We start from the raw sequence: 20,320 nt of genomic DNA on the forward strand, positions 1-20,320 counted from the left end.
CTCAACTTCGGCTCTCCTGCAGATGTTGGCCTACAACTCCCATAATCCCTGGCTATTGGCTACTGTGGCCAGGGATTTTGGGAGTTCTAGTCCAAAAACAGTTGGGTGGGGCCTAAATTAAGCAGGCCTGCTCTAGGCCATTCACAAAAATAGATACAATAAAGACAAAATAAAACAAACTGTTAAAACAGCAGTTTAGAACAATTCAAAACATTCAAAAATTACTAAAAGCCAGACTTAAAAAAATGTCTTGTTTCTTTTGAAGGCTGGTAAAGATGTTAAAAGCACAAATGTTTATAGGGAGTACATTTCACAGCCCAGGAGCTCATACAGACTATTTGAGTGGGAATTATCTGATTTGTAGGAAATCTCTTCACAGGATGTTTTATCATTCTTTGTGGTGTTAATGGCTTCATGGGAAAACATCTGTTCCCTCCACCCCCTAATTTACATTTATTTATTTTATTTTATTTACAACACTTATATACCACCCAAAACTCAAGTCTCCTGGTGGTTCACAACAAAACAACAGAAACAGATAAAAAGATTAAAACGTTATAAAAATTTAAAATGTTAAAACTTTTAAAAACACAATTAAAACAATATCTAATTAAAAGCTTGGTTGAACAAATGCATCTTGACTGCCTTTTAAAAAGTTGTAAGAGATGTGGAGGCTCTTATTTCAGCAGGAAGTGTGTTCCAGAGCACACTTATCATCATATCAATTGTGTCTAAAATTGTTTTAGGATTAAAGCTCTTTCAGTCTGAATGTTGTCAGATGTTACACACATGATGGATTCTTCCACTTTAAAAATAATCATTTTTGTAAAACCTTTTATTAGGACCAGTGAAAATTATAATAAACTAGCTAAAGACCATCTAAAATGACAGGCAGAACGGTGGGAAGCAGTATTTGGTTTTACGTGTCTCCTTTCTCCCTCTCCACCTATGTTAGTCTCCTTGCCTTCTTCTCTTTCTTTGTGCCTGGAGTAGTCCTCTTATCCTCCTCTGCACTTATTTTTCTGGCCTCCCTGGAATTTCCTTTGGCTGTTGGTGACAGTTTGGGGTTTGTGTCATGGTGTTCCCCCACTACCCCCTGTGGCTTGGAGTATTAGGGATGGAGTTCCTTAGTCAGCTAGCAGATGTTGCTGGTTGAAGTGAGCATTGTGAAAAGGAAAGCGGTTGGCAATAAGAAACACAGAATGTTGCTACCTGCGTGCTTTTCCAGAGGCCCAGCACTCCACTGAAAACAGTGGCACTTATTTTAAGGGTAGTTAAGCTTTTTCTATAGGCAGCTGGAGTGTGTTTCACGCCTGACTTTTCTAAACACTTAAATTTTATTTATTTAGCATATTTATATACTGCCCAAAACTTGTTTCTTTACTAGTAGGTGAAGGGTAAAAGAAGATAAAGGGAAATATGACTTTGAGTGTGAGCAAGCAGTCCATAGCGCATACTTGGAAACTGTTAGCTAATGCTAGAATTATAGCCTTTGGGTTTTCGCTAATACTGGAACATGGTGTTCTAACATTTGTATGTACTTTATTTTTAAAAAACACCTGTGTCAGCTTAATATAATGCTCAGTGATGTAGTTGTGAATTCAGAAGTGCAGGTGCTCTCCATGACAGCCCCCATGGTCATGCCCACCCCAACACCCAGAGAAGCCAAGAAGTTCTGGCGCTGCGTGTCCCCCACCCCCCACTACACCCCTGATACTGTTACGGGACTTCCATAGTGAAATAGTTCTCACAGTAAATGGTTTACGGTTACCTGATTTCCCCCAGAACCTTTCATCTGAACCCTTGCCAATTTGCTTGTCCTTAGAGAACAGAAACTTCAGATAACATCATCTTGTTACAAGTATTGCTTTTGATGTAAACTGCCCTGAGCCATTTTTGGAAGGGCAGTGTATAAATCAAACAAACAAATAAATAATTTGCTAGAATTCTATCAATATTGGACTAAAACAAGAAATGGGAGTTCCTCCTGGATGTGATCTTCTGAAGTACATTTGCAGGTTATGCAGGACAGGGCTGCTTTGATGGTTGTCCCCAACTGGAATTCCTTCCCTTGGGAGATTCAGCTGGCACACTCCCTAGCAGCATTGTGCACAAATGTTCCCTTTTGACATATTTTTCCTGACATATCTTAAACAAAATGCTGTGAAAATTTGTTTTGAGTGTTTTTACTCTTGTCATTGCAGTGCGATTTTTGTAATTTTATTGATCTGTTTTAGTATTGCTGTAAGCTACCTTGAATCATCAGGGAGAAAAGTGGGGTATACATTTAAAAAAGATTTTATTTCATACACATACACACACAAAATTCTGTTTTTCACCTTCTGCAGAGGATGACAAATAGCAGCAGTTCCCCTAGCCTTCTCAATGACAGTGCCAAGCCGTATGTGGGCCATGGTAAGAAATGTTTAAATCTATTTAAGCTAGTCTTTTAAAAAGGGGCGGGGGGAGCAAGCTCTTTAACATGATTTAAAATATGCTAAACTTTCCATTTATGCTGTTCTTACTTTTCTCTCCCCCCCCCTTTTCTTTTCGTTTGTAGCTTGCTATCTATAGATTTCTCTGCAACTTGTACATTATTAAAACGGACAGGCTAGAACAGTATAAAGCAAGAAAATCTGGGATGAACGTTTGGCCAGGAACCAAGGAGTAGTTATTTTAGGTGCACTTAAGGGATTGGGGATGCCCACAGGAATTGCTAATACCACAAACTGAGATAGTCATGAGGAGAATAGATTCTAACTTTATGCTTACTGTTTAGAGACCATGAAGTAAAATGACTTCATTTCACAAGTGAGCCATCTTTTCTAGGAATTTGTCAAATTCACCTTTAACATTGGAAGTCACAATGGGTTTAGTACTCTTCCTCTATATTTTGAATGTTTCATTTAAATAGTTTGCAAGGCTAGCTATGTAGATGTCATGTCATGGACTCTCATGCAGTTTGCTGAAGTGCTGCACCTATAATATGAACTGAAGTAGCTGTCTACAGTAAACCTTTACATTTAAGTTAGGGTAAGGTAAATGGAATTTACATATTGTCTTTTTCTAGTGATTTCCTATTGTATCTCACTGACCATGGGGGAATATCTTTATAAGCAAGCAAGGAAGATGTGCAGGGCCAACTTAATAAGGTGGCCACCTCAGCTGGCTGATTGACACAGGTTCAGGGTTAACAAGTGCCGCTGACCACCTCACCACATGTGGCCTCTTTGCCCCACCTTTACCTGGTGACGGTCATGAACTCATGTCTCCTGCTGCTCTTCCCACCCTACCTTTTCAGAAGGCAGTGGGCAGGAAAGAAGCAGCAGAAACTTCCTGCCCCTCTGTTCCCAATATAAAACCCCACAAAAAAAGTGTGGTGGCTTACCGTACTAGACAGAAGAGGAGAGCTGGTGGGGAGGGGAGGGTGGGGGCTGTCTTGCACTGCTGTTCCTTCTTCTGCACTAATGCAGAGGATGGGAACAGAGCAGCAGGAAATTTCTGTCTCTGTTCCTGCCCTCTGCCTTGTCAAAGGACAGACTGGGAGGAGAAACTGGAGGAGAGCGATGGTTGAACCTAGGTAGAAGGTTGCCCTATTCTCCGTGTGTCTTCTCCATATGTTATCGCCATGGGTGGGGCTGCTGCCAATACCCTTCTGGGAATATGGCTGATGGGCAAAGCAGAGTCTGAGGAGTGTATTGAATCCTCCAAGCTTCACAGCATGCTTCTCCCTTGGAGACTGTCTCTAAGGAGGAATGTGAGTGTTTGAAACATAGCAGGAAGGGAGTTGGGTAAGGAGGGTCCTACCCCCAAACAAGACTCAACATACCCAATCTGTGTGATTGTTCAGGTATGGCTTGTGCTGGTTTTTCTGTAAAGATAGTCCTCATCCTGATACATGTAAGGGAGAGAGAGCTGGTCTTGTGGTAGCAAGCATGACTTGTCCCCTTTGCTAAGCAGGGTCTACCCTGGTTGCATATGAATGGGAGATTACATGTGAGCATTAAGATATTCCCCTTAAGGGATGGGGCCACTCTAGGAAGAGCACCTGCATGCTTACATGCAGAAGGTTCCACGTTCCCTCCCAAGATAGGGCTGAGAGAGACACCTGCCTACAACCTTGGAGAAGGCACTGCCAGTCTGTGAAGACAATGCTGAGCTAGATGGACCAATGGTCTGACTCAGTATATGGCAGTTTCCTATGTTCTTATGTATCTGGGAAATTGTTTGCATTTACAGTGTGACTGCAACCACACCCATTTTATGTACTTGCTTTGGTGCATTTTGCTCGTAGCAAAAGTTGAGGGTAGGATGAGCAAGGAGAGGAAAGGTAATCATTGGAAGGACTAGAAGGAGGGAAGGGAGAATTTGACACTTGGCATACATTGTATACAGCATAGGGATAGTTCAGGGGTTGGTGGCTCATAAAGCTGCCTCAAGCCCCAGAGGAAGTTTGGCTAGACCTGAAACTGAGAATCTGTATACGTTTATTCTAAATCATGAAGATGACAGAAAATCACAGGGAGCTCACAACTCTGAATGCATACGTATTAGTTGATAGAAATGTCATCATCCTAAATATACTGGCCCATGTGTTGCACAGGCCTCTGCTGGCATTTCCGTTCAGCCCATGCTGCTGTGAGCATCTAAAGAAATACTGGTGGTAGTCTTGAACAAATACTTAAAACAGTGTGATGGCATTTGCACCATCATTGTTGACTTTCATTATTTCCAATGGAAGTAGAGTTGGACAAGTGTGATCGTGCTGTTCTAAGTATTTGTGAAAGACCGCTGGCATTTCCTTAGATGCCCACAGCAGCATGGGCCAAATGGAAAAACTGTCATAGGCCTGTACAAAATGTGCACCACTTCTTGCGATCCTGCTAAAATTGGCCAATGCTAGCTTGCTGATTTCATTGGCGTTTGACTTCAACAAACTTGAGTTAAATTGAGGCAGCTTTGTCTTTCAGTGCTAATATAATCTACTAAACTATAGTCCATTTATTTCTACTCTTACTTTACTTTCTCTCCTAGCTTTTGCAGAAGATACTTTCATATAGTTTTAAGGGTTTTAAAATATTACAGTGATAATAACTTTTGAAAGATGCTTCTGATATATCCACGGAGATGTGTGTACTAGTTGTAAACTTCATAGGCCAGGATTGAAAGAATGTTACTACAAGCTTCTAGATCGAGTTTTATCAAAGCAGGAGACCCAAATGCTACATAACAAACTGCTTTTGAAACTTGGAAAATGTTGCAGTTTGATATAACATTAGGTTCACCTGTCAAAAGCAAAAAGTAAAACATTCCCCTGAGCATGCCTCAGGTGAACCTCCTTAGGTGAACCCTCCAGTAGCTTTCTGGTTCTTGCCTGTAGCATGTAGACTTCAAAACATTAAAATGAAAATATTTAAAGATTTCCCCCCTAAATGTTGTTTAAAGTATGTATATATATATTTGTGTTTTTGTGTTTTGTTTTTTTAAAAAAACCTCCTGCAGATCCTCTAACTTCACCTGCTTCGTCCTTGTTTAATGACTTTGCTGCCCTCAGCTTATCTCAAAGGAGGAAGGTAGGTATTGCCAATCTGTATGTTTATGCAACTTATATGTCTATGCAACATTGACGCATAAAGCAGCATTCACAAAATTAGTCTACAAAACGTGGCTTTAGAACCATTCTTTATATATGGAAACTGCCAGCTTGTAAGGTAATATTTAGTATGCATAGCAACATCTAATGTTTCTGGGAATGTATTTAATTTTTTTCACAACTGCTTGTAACAGATTAGCTCTCTGCACTTCATGTCTTGCTTCCTACAAAAATTCAGGAGGTGACTTTTCACCCTGTGGTACTAGACAGTTGTGGTGTGGTCACCTTGAAATAGGGGTCCAGAACCTCTCCTCCCGAAGAATTCCTGATAAACTCACTCTTTGTGTAGAAGACTTTTCAATAGTCCAATTAACACCCAGTATTTAACAATCTGTAAGCTATATGCTGGAGTTTGTGTTTTTGCTTAATACAGAACTCTGTTATGACACTTCAGGTAACTTCAAGATAGTTCTATTTACTTGTTTCTCTCCCCCCCCCCGCCTTTTTTGCGTATCTATCTGCTCAAAGCCTGGAATTTGACAGAGCAGTGCTTTGCAAACTCAAGGGTTTTTTTGTAACATCATATAATATATTTTCTAATTAGCTTTGATTTTTCTTTGCTTGTAATACCCATCAGATTTGAAATGTTTGTGTAGTAATGTCCTTTTATTGACATTATTTGTCAGATAGCCTATATCTAAATAGGACAACCAAATTAATTTGGCACTTTAGGGATGTGCATGAAACAGATTTTGTTTTGCTTCAAGCTTGAACTTATGGGGATTTGGGGGAAAGGTTAAAAATTGTCCACTTGCCAATTTATTTTGTGGGTTGCGTGGTAGGTAACACCCATCATGCCCTACCACACAATCCAATTTGTCCCTAGAGCAGGCATCCCCAAACTGCAGCCCTCCAGACATTGCTGAACTACAACTCCCAGCATCCCTAGACACAATTTTTTGTGGCTGGGTATGCTAGAAGTTGTAGTTTAACAACATCTGGAGGGCCGCAGTTTGGGGATGCCTGCCCTAGAGCTACCCATGGGAGACAATGTTTTTTTTTTTTTAGTTTCCCCATTGTTCATTATGGCTAGAACAAGCTGCTGTACTCACAGAGTGCACGCACACAAGTTTTGCATTGCAGTTTGCAGTGCATTTTGCAACCCTTGTCTTGAAAACCACTGCAGAAGCGCATAAAAAAAAGGAATCTGTCCCTCCCAACACGGATATCATACACAGTCCAAAATTGGCCCAGAAATAATCACTGACCCAGAATGCACTGCTAACCACAGTGTCTGCACTGTAGTAACATCATTGGCACAAGTTGCTCTCTCATGCATAATTATGTCTCCTTGCTTCCTAGCATTGCCACAGCAGCACCCTTAGCAGGAAACATAGCCATAAACGCAACTAGAGCAACTTCAGCCACACTTTGACTGAGTTCATCTTGCAATGCAGATTGCAGATCTGACTAGAGCAGTGAGTGAAGCACAAGCTAGTCTCAAGGCCAGACATGCAGCTCATCAGAGCAACCACCAAGAAGTACAGTATTACACACACACACACCTACCTGTCACTGTCCATTTCTTGCCACAACACTATCACACAAACAATCCAAACTGCAACTCAAGGAAGGAAGGCACCCAAGTTCTGCCTTTGTCAATCTGAGATCCAGTAAAACCAGATGGTTATAGCAGCAATAGCACAGCATATTATACTCGGTGCTGAGAAAAGAAAAAACAAAATCAAATCTTCCTTGATTGATTCATTCCTCTCCTCCTAGTGTATCCTCTTAAAGAGAGGCACACTATAAGGGCATTCTCTGCCTTCCAGTCCCTTTGAATACACTTTGAAACTCCCTCCTTTTGTGTTCCCTCCTCCCTCCCTCCCTCCAGCCAATGGGGGCACAGTTGCTCAAGACAATGCTTGATTTATAACAAGCCAACCAAGAAGCAAGGAGACTGCAAGCCAATCAGAAGCTAGTGCCAGAAAACCAATCAGCAAAGGGGAAATAGCCTCCAAAATGGTGCTCAAAATCTCAAAATGTTTCGATTGAACTGGGGTTTGTTTTGTTCCGAGCTTGAAACAGGCCCTTTATTTAGAGGGTGTTTTGTTTCAAACTTGAGACACTCGAAACAGCCTGTTTCGAGTAGAAATGTTTGCACAGCCCTACTTTCTAATGATGACAGTTGATTGTTTTGTTCACATCATCACCTGAATGCTTGTTCTTGCCAACATTAAGCTCAAGATAATCTCAAGACTTCAAATTACAAAGAATTTGAGTATGAGAAATTTGTCTTTTTTGTTAGGACAGTGTTTGAGATATGGGCTGTGGGCCGTAACTGGTTTACCAAGGCCTTTTTTACTGACTCCTCCCTTCTCTTAAGATTTTAAAGTACCACCAGAAATTGAATTCAGCTTCAAAGCAATCAAACCTGAATACAGAAATTGATGGGAGATTGGATCCTGGCAACAGGAGGAATAACATAATGCCAGTTGACCTACACACCTGAATGGGTGTTTGACTTCTGTTTTGGCTTGGTAGAGGAGGTAGTTCACTTTTGCTGTCCCATTGTGTTCTCTTGCAAAACAGCATTTTGCAGGTGTTTGAAGCACTGCAAAAATGTCTGATTTTACGAGACCCCTTGGTGGGGGGGAATGAAAATGCAAGCATGTGTCTGCAACAGTTATCGGAGCACACCAGGAGCATGTGGGGGCACCATTCTTATAAGTAAGTACCTACAGAAAGGAGCTGTACGAAGTGTGTGTGAGAGTGAGAGATTGTAGCAGCTTAAAAAAGGGTTGCTATAATATTCTAGATCTTGGTCATTGTGTCTGTCCCCAAGTAAATTACTGGTTCATAAAAATGGCATCTTGACTCTTTGCTCACTGGATTGCAAGCCCATCAGCAGCCCAGCACACTCTTAGAGGTGTCCACCGGTGTTCCCTCTAAGGAATGTATGTGTGCTCATGTGGTTTTTGATGACTGCTCACTGAATTTTTGATCCTGCTGAGGTTGAATCTGGAAGGTCCCATTCTGAATGCATGTGCACACACATTGCCTTGATACTGCTGCCCTGAACACAACTCATTCCACACACAGATGGAAAAAAATTAGAGAACACTGGTTCTCTACTAAGTGTATAAACTAGTCACGGGAAGATTTCAAAAACAATGGTCTTGTGGTAGCAAGCATGACATGTCCCCTTAGCTAAGCAGGGCCTTCCCTGGTTGCATATGAAAGGGAGACTAAAAGTGTGAGCATTGTAAGATATTCCCCTCAGGGGATGGGACCACTCTGGGAAGGGAGAAGGTTTCAAGTTTCCTCCCTGGCTTCTCCAAGATAGGGCTGAGAGAGATTCCTGCCTGCAACCTTGGAGAAGCCGCTGCCAGTCTGTGAATACAGTACTGAGCTAGATGGACCTATGGTATGTCTCTTTATATGGCAGCTTCCTATGTTCCTAACTCCCACGCCATATCACTTGCTCATTTGCTTTACTTTGTGACCATCTAAAAAGCTCTTTCGTGAGTGGGCATTCGGATTAGGGTTAACTACTGATAATTCCCTGTCGACCTCACTGTCACAATGTGTGTGCCAAGAACCTCGGCCATGGATACAGGGATCATTAATAAACTATTGCATTATAGCTGATAAGACCACATTTATGCCAGTTGAATATCATTCTAGTTTATTATCTATAAAATTCTCTGCACATTTCAGAGTACAATGAAAGTGTCTGATGGGTGGCTTCTTTACACTTCCAGATATTAAGTGTTAATTTTGTAGTAGTATTTTATAGGGATGTGTTTGAGCCATGCTTGACTTGATAGGTTTGGGGTCAAACAGGACCGGAATTGGCTGGTCCAAAATGAGCCAGCTTAGAGCGCTACTGGTAAAGGGGAATCCAGTGAGGATTCCCTTTTTACCAGTAAAGGGTGGGGCAAGGGGTCTTCCCTAAGGGTACAGCAGGTGGGAGGGGAGTAAATAGGTACATATTAGTACCGGCGGCAGCAGCTCCCCCCTCTACCCCGCTGGCCTCTCCCAGAGTAGGCTGGGCCAGCTGTGGCCTGATTTGGGCCTCTGTGCACACATGGAGACCATTTTTGTGAGTTCTGCACATGCAGAGGCCAATTGCGTGACCACACAAATGGCCTCTGTGCATGCACAGAGGCCTGAACCAAGCTGCCAGCAGCCCGGCCTGCTCAGGGGAAGTTGCCCCATTACTCCCGCCCCGTGCCGCTGTCACTGTCTGATCTGGTATGTAGTTATTTACCAACATTCTGCCCACTGTACCATTAGGTAAAGCCCCCCTACCCCTTTGCTGGTAAAAGGGAATCCTCACTCAATTCTCCTTTACCAGTAGAGTTCTGAGCCGGTCAAACCGGCATGGTTCGAACTGAGTCTGGTTCGACCAGGTGCAGAACCAAGCCAGGCTGGACTGTCTCAGATCATTCCGGATTTGAGCCAAACTGACAAAACTGGTTTTGTGCACATCTCTAGTATTTTTTTGGTTTGAGCAAATAATTTTGAAGTTAATCTGCAGAGGCTGTGAAGATCTGAAATTCCTTTAAGCTCTGTAGACTTTATGTAAAGGAAGCCATATTCCTTTCCTTGAAAACCCTTTGGGAGATTGAAGAGAAGTTTTCTTCTGGGATCTCCGAAGTTGGGCACCATCAGTGCTAACATTACCATTATCTGTAGGAGGTGTAACTAACAGGGCAAATATCTTATCAAAGGACTTGGTGTTAATGACAAGCAATATCTTTCATGCTTTTTTGTTGTTAAATTTCAAACTGTTCTCTTGGGTTTTTTGTAAAGGGAGCTCACCAAGCATGCTTGCATGCTTTGGGTAAAAGAAATGTTAGAGATAGTCAAGTTTTCCTTCTAGTCCAGAGCTCTCACTTCCAGCAACCAAGCTTACTGTGGAGGGATGGCACATAAATTTAAGTAAATTGCAAGGCTTCAGTGTTTTGTCTATTGAAGATATAACACATGTTGGTCCTTAATCATTATTAAGGAATTGGACCAGAAGAGCTTGTATGCCTTGATCCAGTCCCTCCCACCTTGTTCATGTGCACCCACGTTTGTGTTAACTTATGGCTAACATAAACTAATTTATATATAATACCAAATTATGTTTAAGGGTGGCTGCAAACACATGCACAAGAAATGAGGGAGCGCATGATTGTACTCCCTTCCAATCTGTCAGCTATAATTAAGCACTGGGATGTGTTGCATCTTACTTGCTGCTTGGGCTACTGCAGACATCAAGCTTACTAGAACCTTCATAATAAAGGGGTTAGGAGCAGACCACAGGACTGCATGCTCTCTGCTTGCTTGTGTACAAATTTCAACTGTAGACCATGTTTATGTCTATACTGGCCCTTTTACTCATAAGTAACTTTGTGTAGCTGTGGTTACACAAGGTGTTGCAATGAAGCTCAGCTAGTACAAGCTACACTACTATATCTGAAGCCACCCGCTATTCTTAAAATATTAGAATATAAATACTTATAAGAAGAAGAAATAAAATCAAACTCTTTATTTACATCTGTTCAGCATTTTATCTCCAAATGGTAATTTAAAAAACAATTTTGAGTTCGATACATAAAATTTTCTTCAAAAGCATTGATGGTGAAGAATAAAAATCAGTTGAGCTCAAACTGGAACACTTTCTAGGCAGCTCCAAGCCATTTGGACTTAAGGCTATTGCAGTTCTAAATACTGCTTTTGCTTGTTGAAATAATTTGCATTTTCTTAGCAACAACAAAGCAACATTCTTGGGTATTAATTGCTTGACAAAATCCATGATTTTAATTGTTGACCACTGATGTGTCTGTTAGGGTGTGTTACCTTTTTTTCTTTTTGAGAGGAAAAGTTACTGATTATTAAGGATGCTGAAGATACATTAATCTGGCAACTAGTAATTTTGTCTTGCTCTGAATATAATGAGAACTGTAATCTGTTGAAATATGTAGAGACAATCTGTTAAATTGTGGCTTTATCAGTTAAAAATGAAATGTGGTATATCAGACTGCATCTAGTTCAGCTAAAGAAGCAGCTGGCTGTTAATATGTATATTAAATGGTCCATCTGTGCAAGCTAGTTCTGAGACTGTTGCTACCAATCCAGACTAACAGTTACTAGCATTTTTTTCTTCTTTAACCCTATACTTTCAAACCCACCAGAACTGAACTCATTTCTATTTCTCCTAATATTGATCAGCAGACTTTTTTGGAACATTTAATTGGAAGAGTTATTCTGGAACATTGAAGTCATAGCTGGATAAGGTGTTGATGGTTGATTGGTTGTGATAACTAGAGGGCTGGCTCAAGGGTTGCTTTTTAAAAAAAATTTAATAGCAATAGCAATAGCACTTACATTTATATACCGCTCTATAGCTGGAAGCTCTCTAAGCGGTTTACAATGATTTAGCATATTGCCCCCCCCAACATTCTGGGTACTCATTTTACCGACCTCGGAAGGATGGAAGGCTGAGTCAACCTTGAGCCCCTGGTCAGGATCGAACTTGTAACCTTCTGGTTACAGGGCGGCAGTTTTACCACTGCGCCACCAGGGGCTCCTAAATGCTGCCATAGATGAATAAATGTGCTCCCTGCCCCCATGGCATCTTGCTCTACCATATGCATAGCAATAGCACACTATAAATTATCAAGAGTTGATTAGTTATTGTTCCTCTTCTCTTCCCCCTTGCTAGCCCATTTGAAATGTCTACCACTTCTTTACTTCCTCTTTTAAAATTGTGTTTATGTCCTGGACAGCTGATGAAATCAGAAGGCTCTTCATTTTGTCTCCTGAAATGCAGGGAGTGGTATCCAACCAATGAACTGCCTCTGCGCACTTGAAAAGGACATGTAGTGGGTTTCTCTTTAAGACGCTTAACGCTAGGCATTGGCCCTGAAGTTTTGGGACTGCATACAGTTGCCTATTTATTTTATACATATATACCCCACCCCTCCAATGCACTACTGCTCGAGGTGGCTCACGAAGTGAGTATACAATACAAAAAGAAAAGAGTATATCTCACAAATTTTTAAAAAAATCATCCCATGTGGTGTTACACTTCACAGCAGTACTGCAGTATTACCCAGGTATGTCTTCTCTAAGCAGTTCATTAAACTAGACCATTCTTATCTTGGGGATATAGCAGTAAGAGCCAAAAGGTGTCCTTCAGGTTGTTTGAACATATGGAGTGCCTGTTCAGGACTGTGATCATTATTCTTAACCTTATTAAACATTTGGTAAATCTTCCAGATTTCTTACCTAGTTCTGCTTCTGAGTATTCTCTGCATGATGTCTTTAGTACTCCTGGGTTCTTCTAAGTAACTTCTATTCACTCAAAAGTAGATTCCATTTCCTGGTATGTTGCTTCCTTACTTCCATAGCTGCTAAATCTATAGATTGTAGATGATTATGCTTTAGTGCTTTTTGTTACAAAATAACTATGGGTCCATAAGTATCTTAATTCTTAAAGAGACTTAAATCTTTACAATCTACATCCAGTAGAATATTTTCTCCCCCTACATCTGAGTTCAGTGCTAAATACCTTATACAACAAAACCTACACAGTTTGCTTCAAGCAAATTACTCTGCAGCTATAACTTCAAGAAGGTTTAATACTTGGTTAAGTATAGACGAAGATTCTTGGCTAATCAAAATTAAGAACATAAGAACAGCCTTGCTGGATCAGGCCCAAGGCCCATCTAGTCCAGCATCCTGTTTCCCCCAGTGGCCCACCAGATGCCGCTGGAAGCCACAGACAGGAGTTGAGGCCGTGCCCGCTCTCTTGCCGTTACTCCTCTGCAACTGGTACTCAGAGGCATCCTGCCTTTGAGGCTGGAGGTGGCCCATAGCCCTTTGAACCCCTAAGTAGTAACAAATACTCTGTTTTGATCAAAGCACATTTATGCAAATGCTTACTGCTACACTGAATAATTTTGGGAAAGTATTAATGCAGTGGAGGCTACATATTACCTGATGAACACACAAGTAGATCTTAAGACACTTTAAATATCTCATGATTTGCTATATTACGATGGCTATATTCCATGAAAATGCCGATCGTATACTTTGCTTAAAATACTTTAGTATATTTGTGCTACCCAGGTGTGACTTGGTGTAGCCATCCTGTTATATTTGCATGAAATTATGAGGACTGCATGGGAGGGATACGGAGTAGTTGTCTCCTGAGAAATACCTGTGCTATTTAATTAATAAAAATGACAAGCTGAATGAATGAAGTCATCTAAAAACTGGCAAAGACTGCTGTTGTGTCACAAAAATGGTAGCTGACAGAATCTGGCCTTTCATGTGTAATGTTGAGGGGGAAAGGCGTATTTGATATATTAGCTCCCTTCTCTCATTATTGGTGAAACAAGTTTTTGTATTTTTATATCAATATTGGTGCAGCAAGGTTTATCCCTTTATCATACTGAAATCTTGAACGGCTGACCTAATAAAAGTTGACATCTATATCTGAGCAGTTTACCATATATTAGGTACTAAGATGTTTCATGGTACTGGATTATATGCCTGATTCTCACAAATAGCAGATAAGATGGCAAACCTGTGTTCAGACATTGTGGTAAGGGTATGTGACTGAATGTTCCTCAGTACAGAACAGATTCTAGGTACATAGATCTCAGAAAAATTTTAACTTCGCTTTTCAAGATTATTTTCTGTGTGCAGGAATAACTTTGCATGAGTAACATTCAGCCATAAGAGTGATTGAATCTTCAGTCTGAAATTGTACATTTCCGGCACAGATTTACCCCTTGTCTGCTGCTTGTGAGAACTAGGCTACAGTGTTAGTGATAAAATATCTATTATTGTTGTTAAATGCCCAAGTTCCAAAAGGTAGCTATCCTGGTCTGTGGCAAAAACAAGACTCTTGTGGCTTGGTTTTAGCATAAGTGTGTTTGGACTAGAGCCTACTTCATTCATCTGACTTGAGCTCTAATCCACAAAAGCTTATTTAAAATAAATTTGTTGGTCCTTAGCAGAAACAAATTATCGTGGCACCTTATTTTCAGAGGTTACTTAATTGCTTATGCATGCTGTTGCTACCTACTCTTAGTTTTTTCAATAGTTCTTAGACATCTGTAATTCATTTTATCTTTGTTCTTTAGCATCAATATATACCTGTTACAAATTTTGTAGATGAATGGAACTTAAAGATTGGATAAGATGAGACAATACTTAAACAGGGCTTCCCAAATTCCCAAATGCCAACTCACCGTGGTGTCTGGAAGACTGATTTTTTCCAGGGGATCTGAACTGCAGCTTGTTTGCCCATGTGGTTGGTAACATGAAGCTTCATCAAGATCTGCCTAAAACCTGTTGGGCACATCTGTTTAGCTTGTGCACACATAGATAACATTAATCTCTGTCTTGCAAACATCCATGCAGGAGAATCAGTTCTCTTGGTTTGCTCAGGCATTTCCCAGAAGGAACAGGTACGTAGTCTGGGGGTGCTTCTGGATCCAAGCCTCTCCCAGGTTGAGGCGGTGGCCAGAAGTGCCGTCTATCAGCTTTGGCTGATACGCCAGCTGCGTCTGTTTCTTGAGGTGAATGACCTCAAAAGAGTGGTACATCTGCTGGTAATCTACAGACTGGATTACTGTAATGCGCTCTATATGGGGCTGCCCTTGTATGTAGTCCGGAAACTACAATTGGTCCAGAAAGCAGCAGCCAGGTTGGTCTCTGGGTCATCTCGGAGAGACCATATAACTCCTGTATTGAAGGAGCTACACTGGCTGCTGATATGTTGCCAGGCAAAATACAAGGTGTTGGTTATAACCTATAAAGTCCTAAATGGCTTGGGCCCTTGGGTATTTAAGAGAATGTCTTCTTCGTCATGAACCCCACCGCCCACTGAGATCAGCTGGAGAGGTTTGTCTGCATTTGCCACCGGCTCGTCTGGTGGCCACTCAGGAACGGGCCTTCTCCTCTGCTGCCCCAAGGCTTTGGAATGCGCTCCCTAGTGAAATAAGAGGCTCCCCATCTCTGAAAGCTTAAAAAAAGTCTTTAAAGATACGCCTGTTCGCCCAGGCTTTTAATTAATATGGTTTTAATGGTTTTTAATGCTGTTTTAAAATATTCTTTAAAAAATTTTAAATAGTTGTAATGTTTTAAATTTTTCATTTTTGCTTTAACTAATGTTTTACTTTCTGTTTTTATTTTGTTGTAAATCACCCAGAGACGTAGGTTTTGGGCGGTATAAAAATATGTTGAATGAATGTCCAAATATGTCCATTTTGGGATTGTCCATAATGATTATTTCATGCTTTTTAAGCCTGGTTTAATTTGACAGATGTAGATGCAGTCCTAGGCAATATTCTGCAATGACCTTCTTGCAGAAAAGTTTGTATGTATGCTTAGTCTCCCTTTTTTAGGACATAGTTTGTTTTACTTTCAGGTGGCTTTTATTGAAATTTTATTATTGTTTATATCTTAAATGCCCTGGGGTCTTACGACAAAGGGCAATATCAAAATATAAATAAACTTTATCCAGGAATCTTTCTAGTGTTGTTTTTTTTAAAAACATGGCCAGGTAGCCTCTGATAAACAGAAATTTAAAAGCAACTTAAATTGACTGATTTCATTTATGTGGTTGCGTATGTAACTGTGACTTCATGTGTTCTGATTTTTTTTTTTAAGCCTTTGAATTTAGAACAAATTGAATTATACTTGGCTTAACATTCCTAATGTTAACTTATTCCTATACTTGGCTTAAAGTGTTCTAATTTATATGCTTCAGCAAACAACTTCATCTTTATATACTGAGTAAGGTTAGTTTGTCTAGAATATATACTGCTTTTCAACAACACAAATTCTCAGTGGTGTACATAGCAAAGGAATAAGATGGTTTTCCGTCCCCAAAAAGGGCTCCTCTTCTAGGAAGGACGCTATGCTGGATGAATGGGATGGTTGTTCTCACCCTACAAAATATAAGAGCCACCATTTTAAAAGGTGCCACTTTGCCCAGTTTACAGGAGTAAAATGTGGTGTATTGTGTGAGAATGGCTTATGAGCTCTTTATATAGCATTTTCACTCATTTCTTGCACCCAAAACTGTAAAAGACAGTAAATGGCAGCAACAAAAATATATTGTAGTAAACTTAGCACGCCGCTTCTCATCTTTTAAAAAAGAAATTGATTAATCCGTGTGAACATAGTGCTCATTAATTGATTGCTCACCATTTTGATGTTTAGATGGATGATTTTGCCCTGCTAGCAATTTAGCTAGAAACTCTTCTAAGATTTTACCATGAATTGTTCATACATTCCTAGCTTATTTCTGGATTAAGTGCAATTTTGTATTTGTTTTATTGTAGTCTTGAGATTCTCAGGTTGCTGCACATTGCAGGACGAATGTGCGATGAAATAGACACATGCAGGATTATGTAGAAAAGCCTGCTCAGATGTTCCATGTACATATGCAGACTCCTGCAGGGAGAATCTTCCACAGGGAGATATTGGCAGTGGGCTTCAGGCTTGCCCTATCCTTCTCTGCGAGGAGCGATGAACCTAAACGAGTAGATCTTATTTTTTAAAAGCCACCGGATCTCCCACTCTGGGCATCCATCTCTGCATTCTGTGAGGCAAACGGGGAGGAGAGCACAATCTCTTCTCAGAAAGCATTCCAGAGAGGAAATATAATGGTTGTCCCTACGGTCCCTAAATAGGCCCTAAGAGTTCTTTTATTTCTTCATGCAACATACCTGCAGTCAGAGGCGTAACTAGGGAAAACGGCGCCCGGGGCAAGCACTGAAATGGCGCCCGTCCGCTGCCGCCGCCAATTCTCGGGTGGCGCGGAAGGGACCTCTCGTGGGGGAGGGGGCGCCGACGCGCTCCCTTGACTGCTGCAGCGCTGCTGCACTGAGCAGGAAACATTTGTATTAACAAAAAATTTTTTAAAAAAATTAAAAAAAAATTCTTTGTCATGGCAGCGCCCCCCACGTGACCAGAAAAGATGGCGCCCGGGGCACGTGCCCTCCCCGCCCCCCCATAGTTACGCCTCTGCCTGCAGTATAGTTGCTGTCTAAGTTGGGCTTTAGGAGCTTGGCCTGGTCAAAAGTGTAACTTTATATTGAAACATTTAATGCCAAAAGTGCTTTTATTGGCAGCATGAGGAGGGGTGCAGTGGTGCTATTAATTGCTACATGCCCCAGCTACAGGTTCTAGTGTCCCTTGTGTCACTAGAAGTTCTAGTAGCTGTGGTGTAGATGGACTGCAGTGAAATCTGTCTCCAGTAAACTGGGTCCACCTTGAGTATCTTCCGTCTCCTAGTAATGTTCCAAAAATATCTCTGGTTCCTATGTACTTGAAAAAGGAACAGGAAGACTATCATCTACTGCCAGCACAATACTGTTTTGGATAAATACTGTTTTTAAGTTGCATGTCTGATTGTTTTTCACTGTCCCAACCAACTTTTTTTCCTGTTAGTCTGAGTCATGGAAAGTTTTATCAAGCAGAGGTATCACTTCTCTTCCTCTAATATGCTACAAGTTATGTCAAGTATTTCAGATGGTAGATAGTTATTTTTTAAAAGAGAAAAACTGAAATTGCATACTGCAGGAAAAAATCTAATGGGAATAAACTATTGATAGCCATTCTAAATATAATGAATATGATGAATATTTATATGCCACTTTTTAACAAAAGTTCCCAAAGTGATTACATAGATAAAAATAAATGAAAAGTGCTCAGTCTAAAAAGGAAACATAAGATAGACACCAGCAACAGCCACTAGAGGGATGTTGGGCTGGGGATGGATAGGGCCAGTTGCTCTCCCCCTGCTCAATAAAAAAATCACCACTTTTAAAAGGTGTTTCTGCTCAGTTAGTAGGGGGATTCAATATAAGCTTGAGTTTAGATTCCTAAATTCCAGTCTTCATAATCCTTCTATAATTACATACTTTTAGATTTTGGACTTTATTGAATGGAAGATTAGAAATCATTGTAAATGCTAGTTGACTTGTTTAGGTGAGTTCCTGAGAGACAAGGATCTTACATGGGTATTTTACACAGAGCCAGTTACATAAGAACAGCCCTGCTGGATCAGGCCCAAGGCCCATCAAGTCCAGCATCCTGTTTCACACAGTGGCCCACCAGATGCCTCTGAGGAGCCCCTAGGCAAGAGCTGAGGGCATGCCCTCTCTCCTGCTGTTGCTCCCCAGCAACTAATATTGAGAGGCATTGTGCCTCTGAAGCGGGAGGTGGCCCATAGCCACTAGACAAGTAGCCATTGATAGACCTGTCTACCATGAATTTGTCTAAACCCCTCTTAAAGCCGTCCAAGCTGGTGGCCATCACCACATCCCATGGCAAATAATTCCATAGATTAATTATGTGCTGTGTGAAAAAGTACTTCCTCTTATCGGCCCTAAATTTCCTGACCTTCAGTTTCATGAGGAGACCCCTGGTTCTAGCGTTGTGAGAGGAGAAAAATTTTCTGTCCGCTCTACTCCATGCATTTTTGGTAATTCCTTCTGGTTTTTGTAAAGTAATTCACATGAACTAACTTGTTTCTTGGATTTTACAGTTTTCATCACACTACCATAAAGATCTAAAAATAAATGTTGAAATAAAGGTTGTGGTAAAACAACTTCACATTATACCTTACTATTGTTAGACAAAGAACTTGAATTTGGTTTGTTTTCTACAAAATCAGTAGTTATAGACAAAACAAGCTTTATTTACTTTTCAGGTACATTTGTCTTTGGTTCAACTTCTTACAGTTCTATAAAGACACATTTATGTCTTAGGATCTTAATCCCTCCTTGAATACTGAAGTGTCAGTCTCAGGAAAACCTTATATGTGACAATGACATATATATGTGCCTGCTGTGAGAATTCTGATTTAGGGTGGGTTAAGACTAACATTTAAGGCTGGGTTCTCAACCTTGGGTCTCTAGATGTTGGATTACAACTCCCATCATCCCCCAGCCACAATGGCCTTTGGCCCTAATTGAAGCCATAGTTCAGATAATTGCAAATGAAGCCAGAAGAGCTAGAGACACCCGCTCACCCTGCATGATTTGGAGGAGATAAAAAGCGTTTGGTTTCAATTTTAAACTAATCATAGTTGTCCATATCTTCCAAACTATGAACTGTGCTTTTAACTGACTTGTTCACAAACTAGGATCTAAAATCACAGTTTGATCTTAGTTTATTTGAACAAGCTATAATTAAGACTAACCACAATTCTCAGAGTTTCAACAACTTATGGAACTTTTGAAACAGTTTTAAACTGAAAGTGATCTCCTCCGCCTGGATGATCACCTGAATCTGACCTTTTTGTGTGTTCATTGTTCTTGGGATTATTTTTATTCCTTGAAGCACTTGTTTTGACAAATTGTGTACATCTTAATTTTACAAGCAGCTCTTGGGTTTATGTGTACCTCTTGAAGTTTTAACTCCAAATTACAAGTATTTGATTATTGTACAAACGCCAATAGAAGCTGTTATAACAAGATATCATGTGAATTTCTCTGGGACCAAAGTTGTTAACTGAACAGCTGTTCTAACCAGTATATTGGCTAAACAGACAGAGTTGGATGCGCTCTCTCTCTCTCTCTCTCTCTCTCTCTTTTTGAAAGATTTGCCCAGTGACTTCAAAATCTGACTTCAAAATTTGAATGCTTTACTTGCTTTAAACACTTCTAAGATTTTTGACCTAAACACTTGTTTCAAAACCTGGTT

The 20,320-nt window shown here is 40.6% G+C and overlaps 1 protein-coding gene across 13 annotated transcripts in view; it reads left to right on the forward strand.

Annotated features, from left to right (window-relative positions):
* Nucleotides 1-20,320, forward strand: part of PAN3 (poly(A) specific ribonuclease subunit PAN3) — a 111,540-nt gene that overhangs the window by 35,543 nt on the left and 55,677 nt on the right. For 12 of the 13 annotated variants that reach the window (XR_008318811.1, XM_053305715.1, XM_053305717.1 and 9 more), the window contains 2 exons: nt 2,349-2,415; nt 5,503-5,573. The exons of the other annotated variant lie outside the window; for it this stretch is intronic. Coding sequence is in view for 11 of the 12 variants with exons in the window: in XM_053305715.1 (XP_053161690.1) it covers nt 2,349-2,415; nt 5,503-5,573 (138 nt within the window). In the remaining variant the exon portion in view is untranslated. The remainder of the gene's footprint in view (nt 1-2,348; nt 2,416-5,502; nt 5,574-20,320) is intronic. 13 annotated transcript variants of the gene reach the window in all.

The sequence above is a fragment of the Hemicordylus capensis genome, chromosome 3 (genome assembly GCF_027244095.1).
Source record: "Hemicordylus capensis ecotype Gifberg chromosome 3, rHemCap1.1.pri, whole genome shotgun sequence".
Lineage (NCBI taxonomy): Eukaryota > Metazoa > Chordata > Lepidosauria > Squamata > Cordylidae > Hemicordylus > Hemicordylus capensis.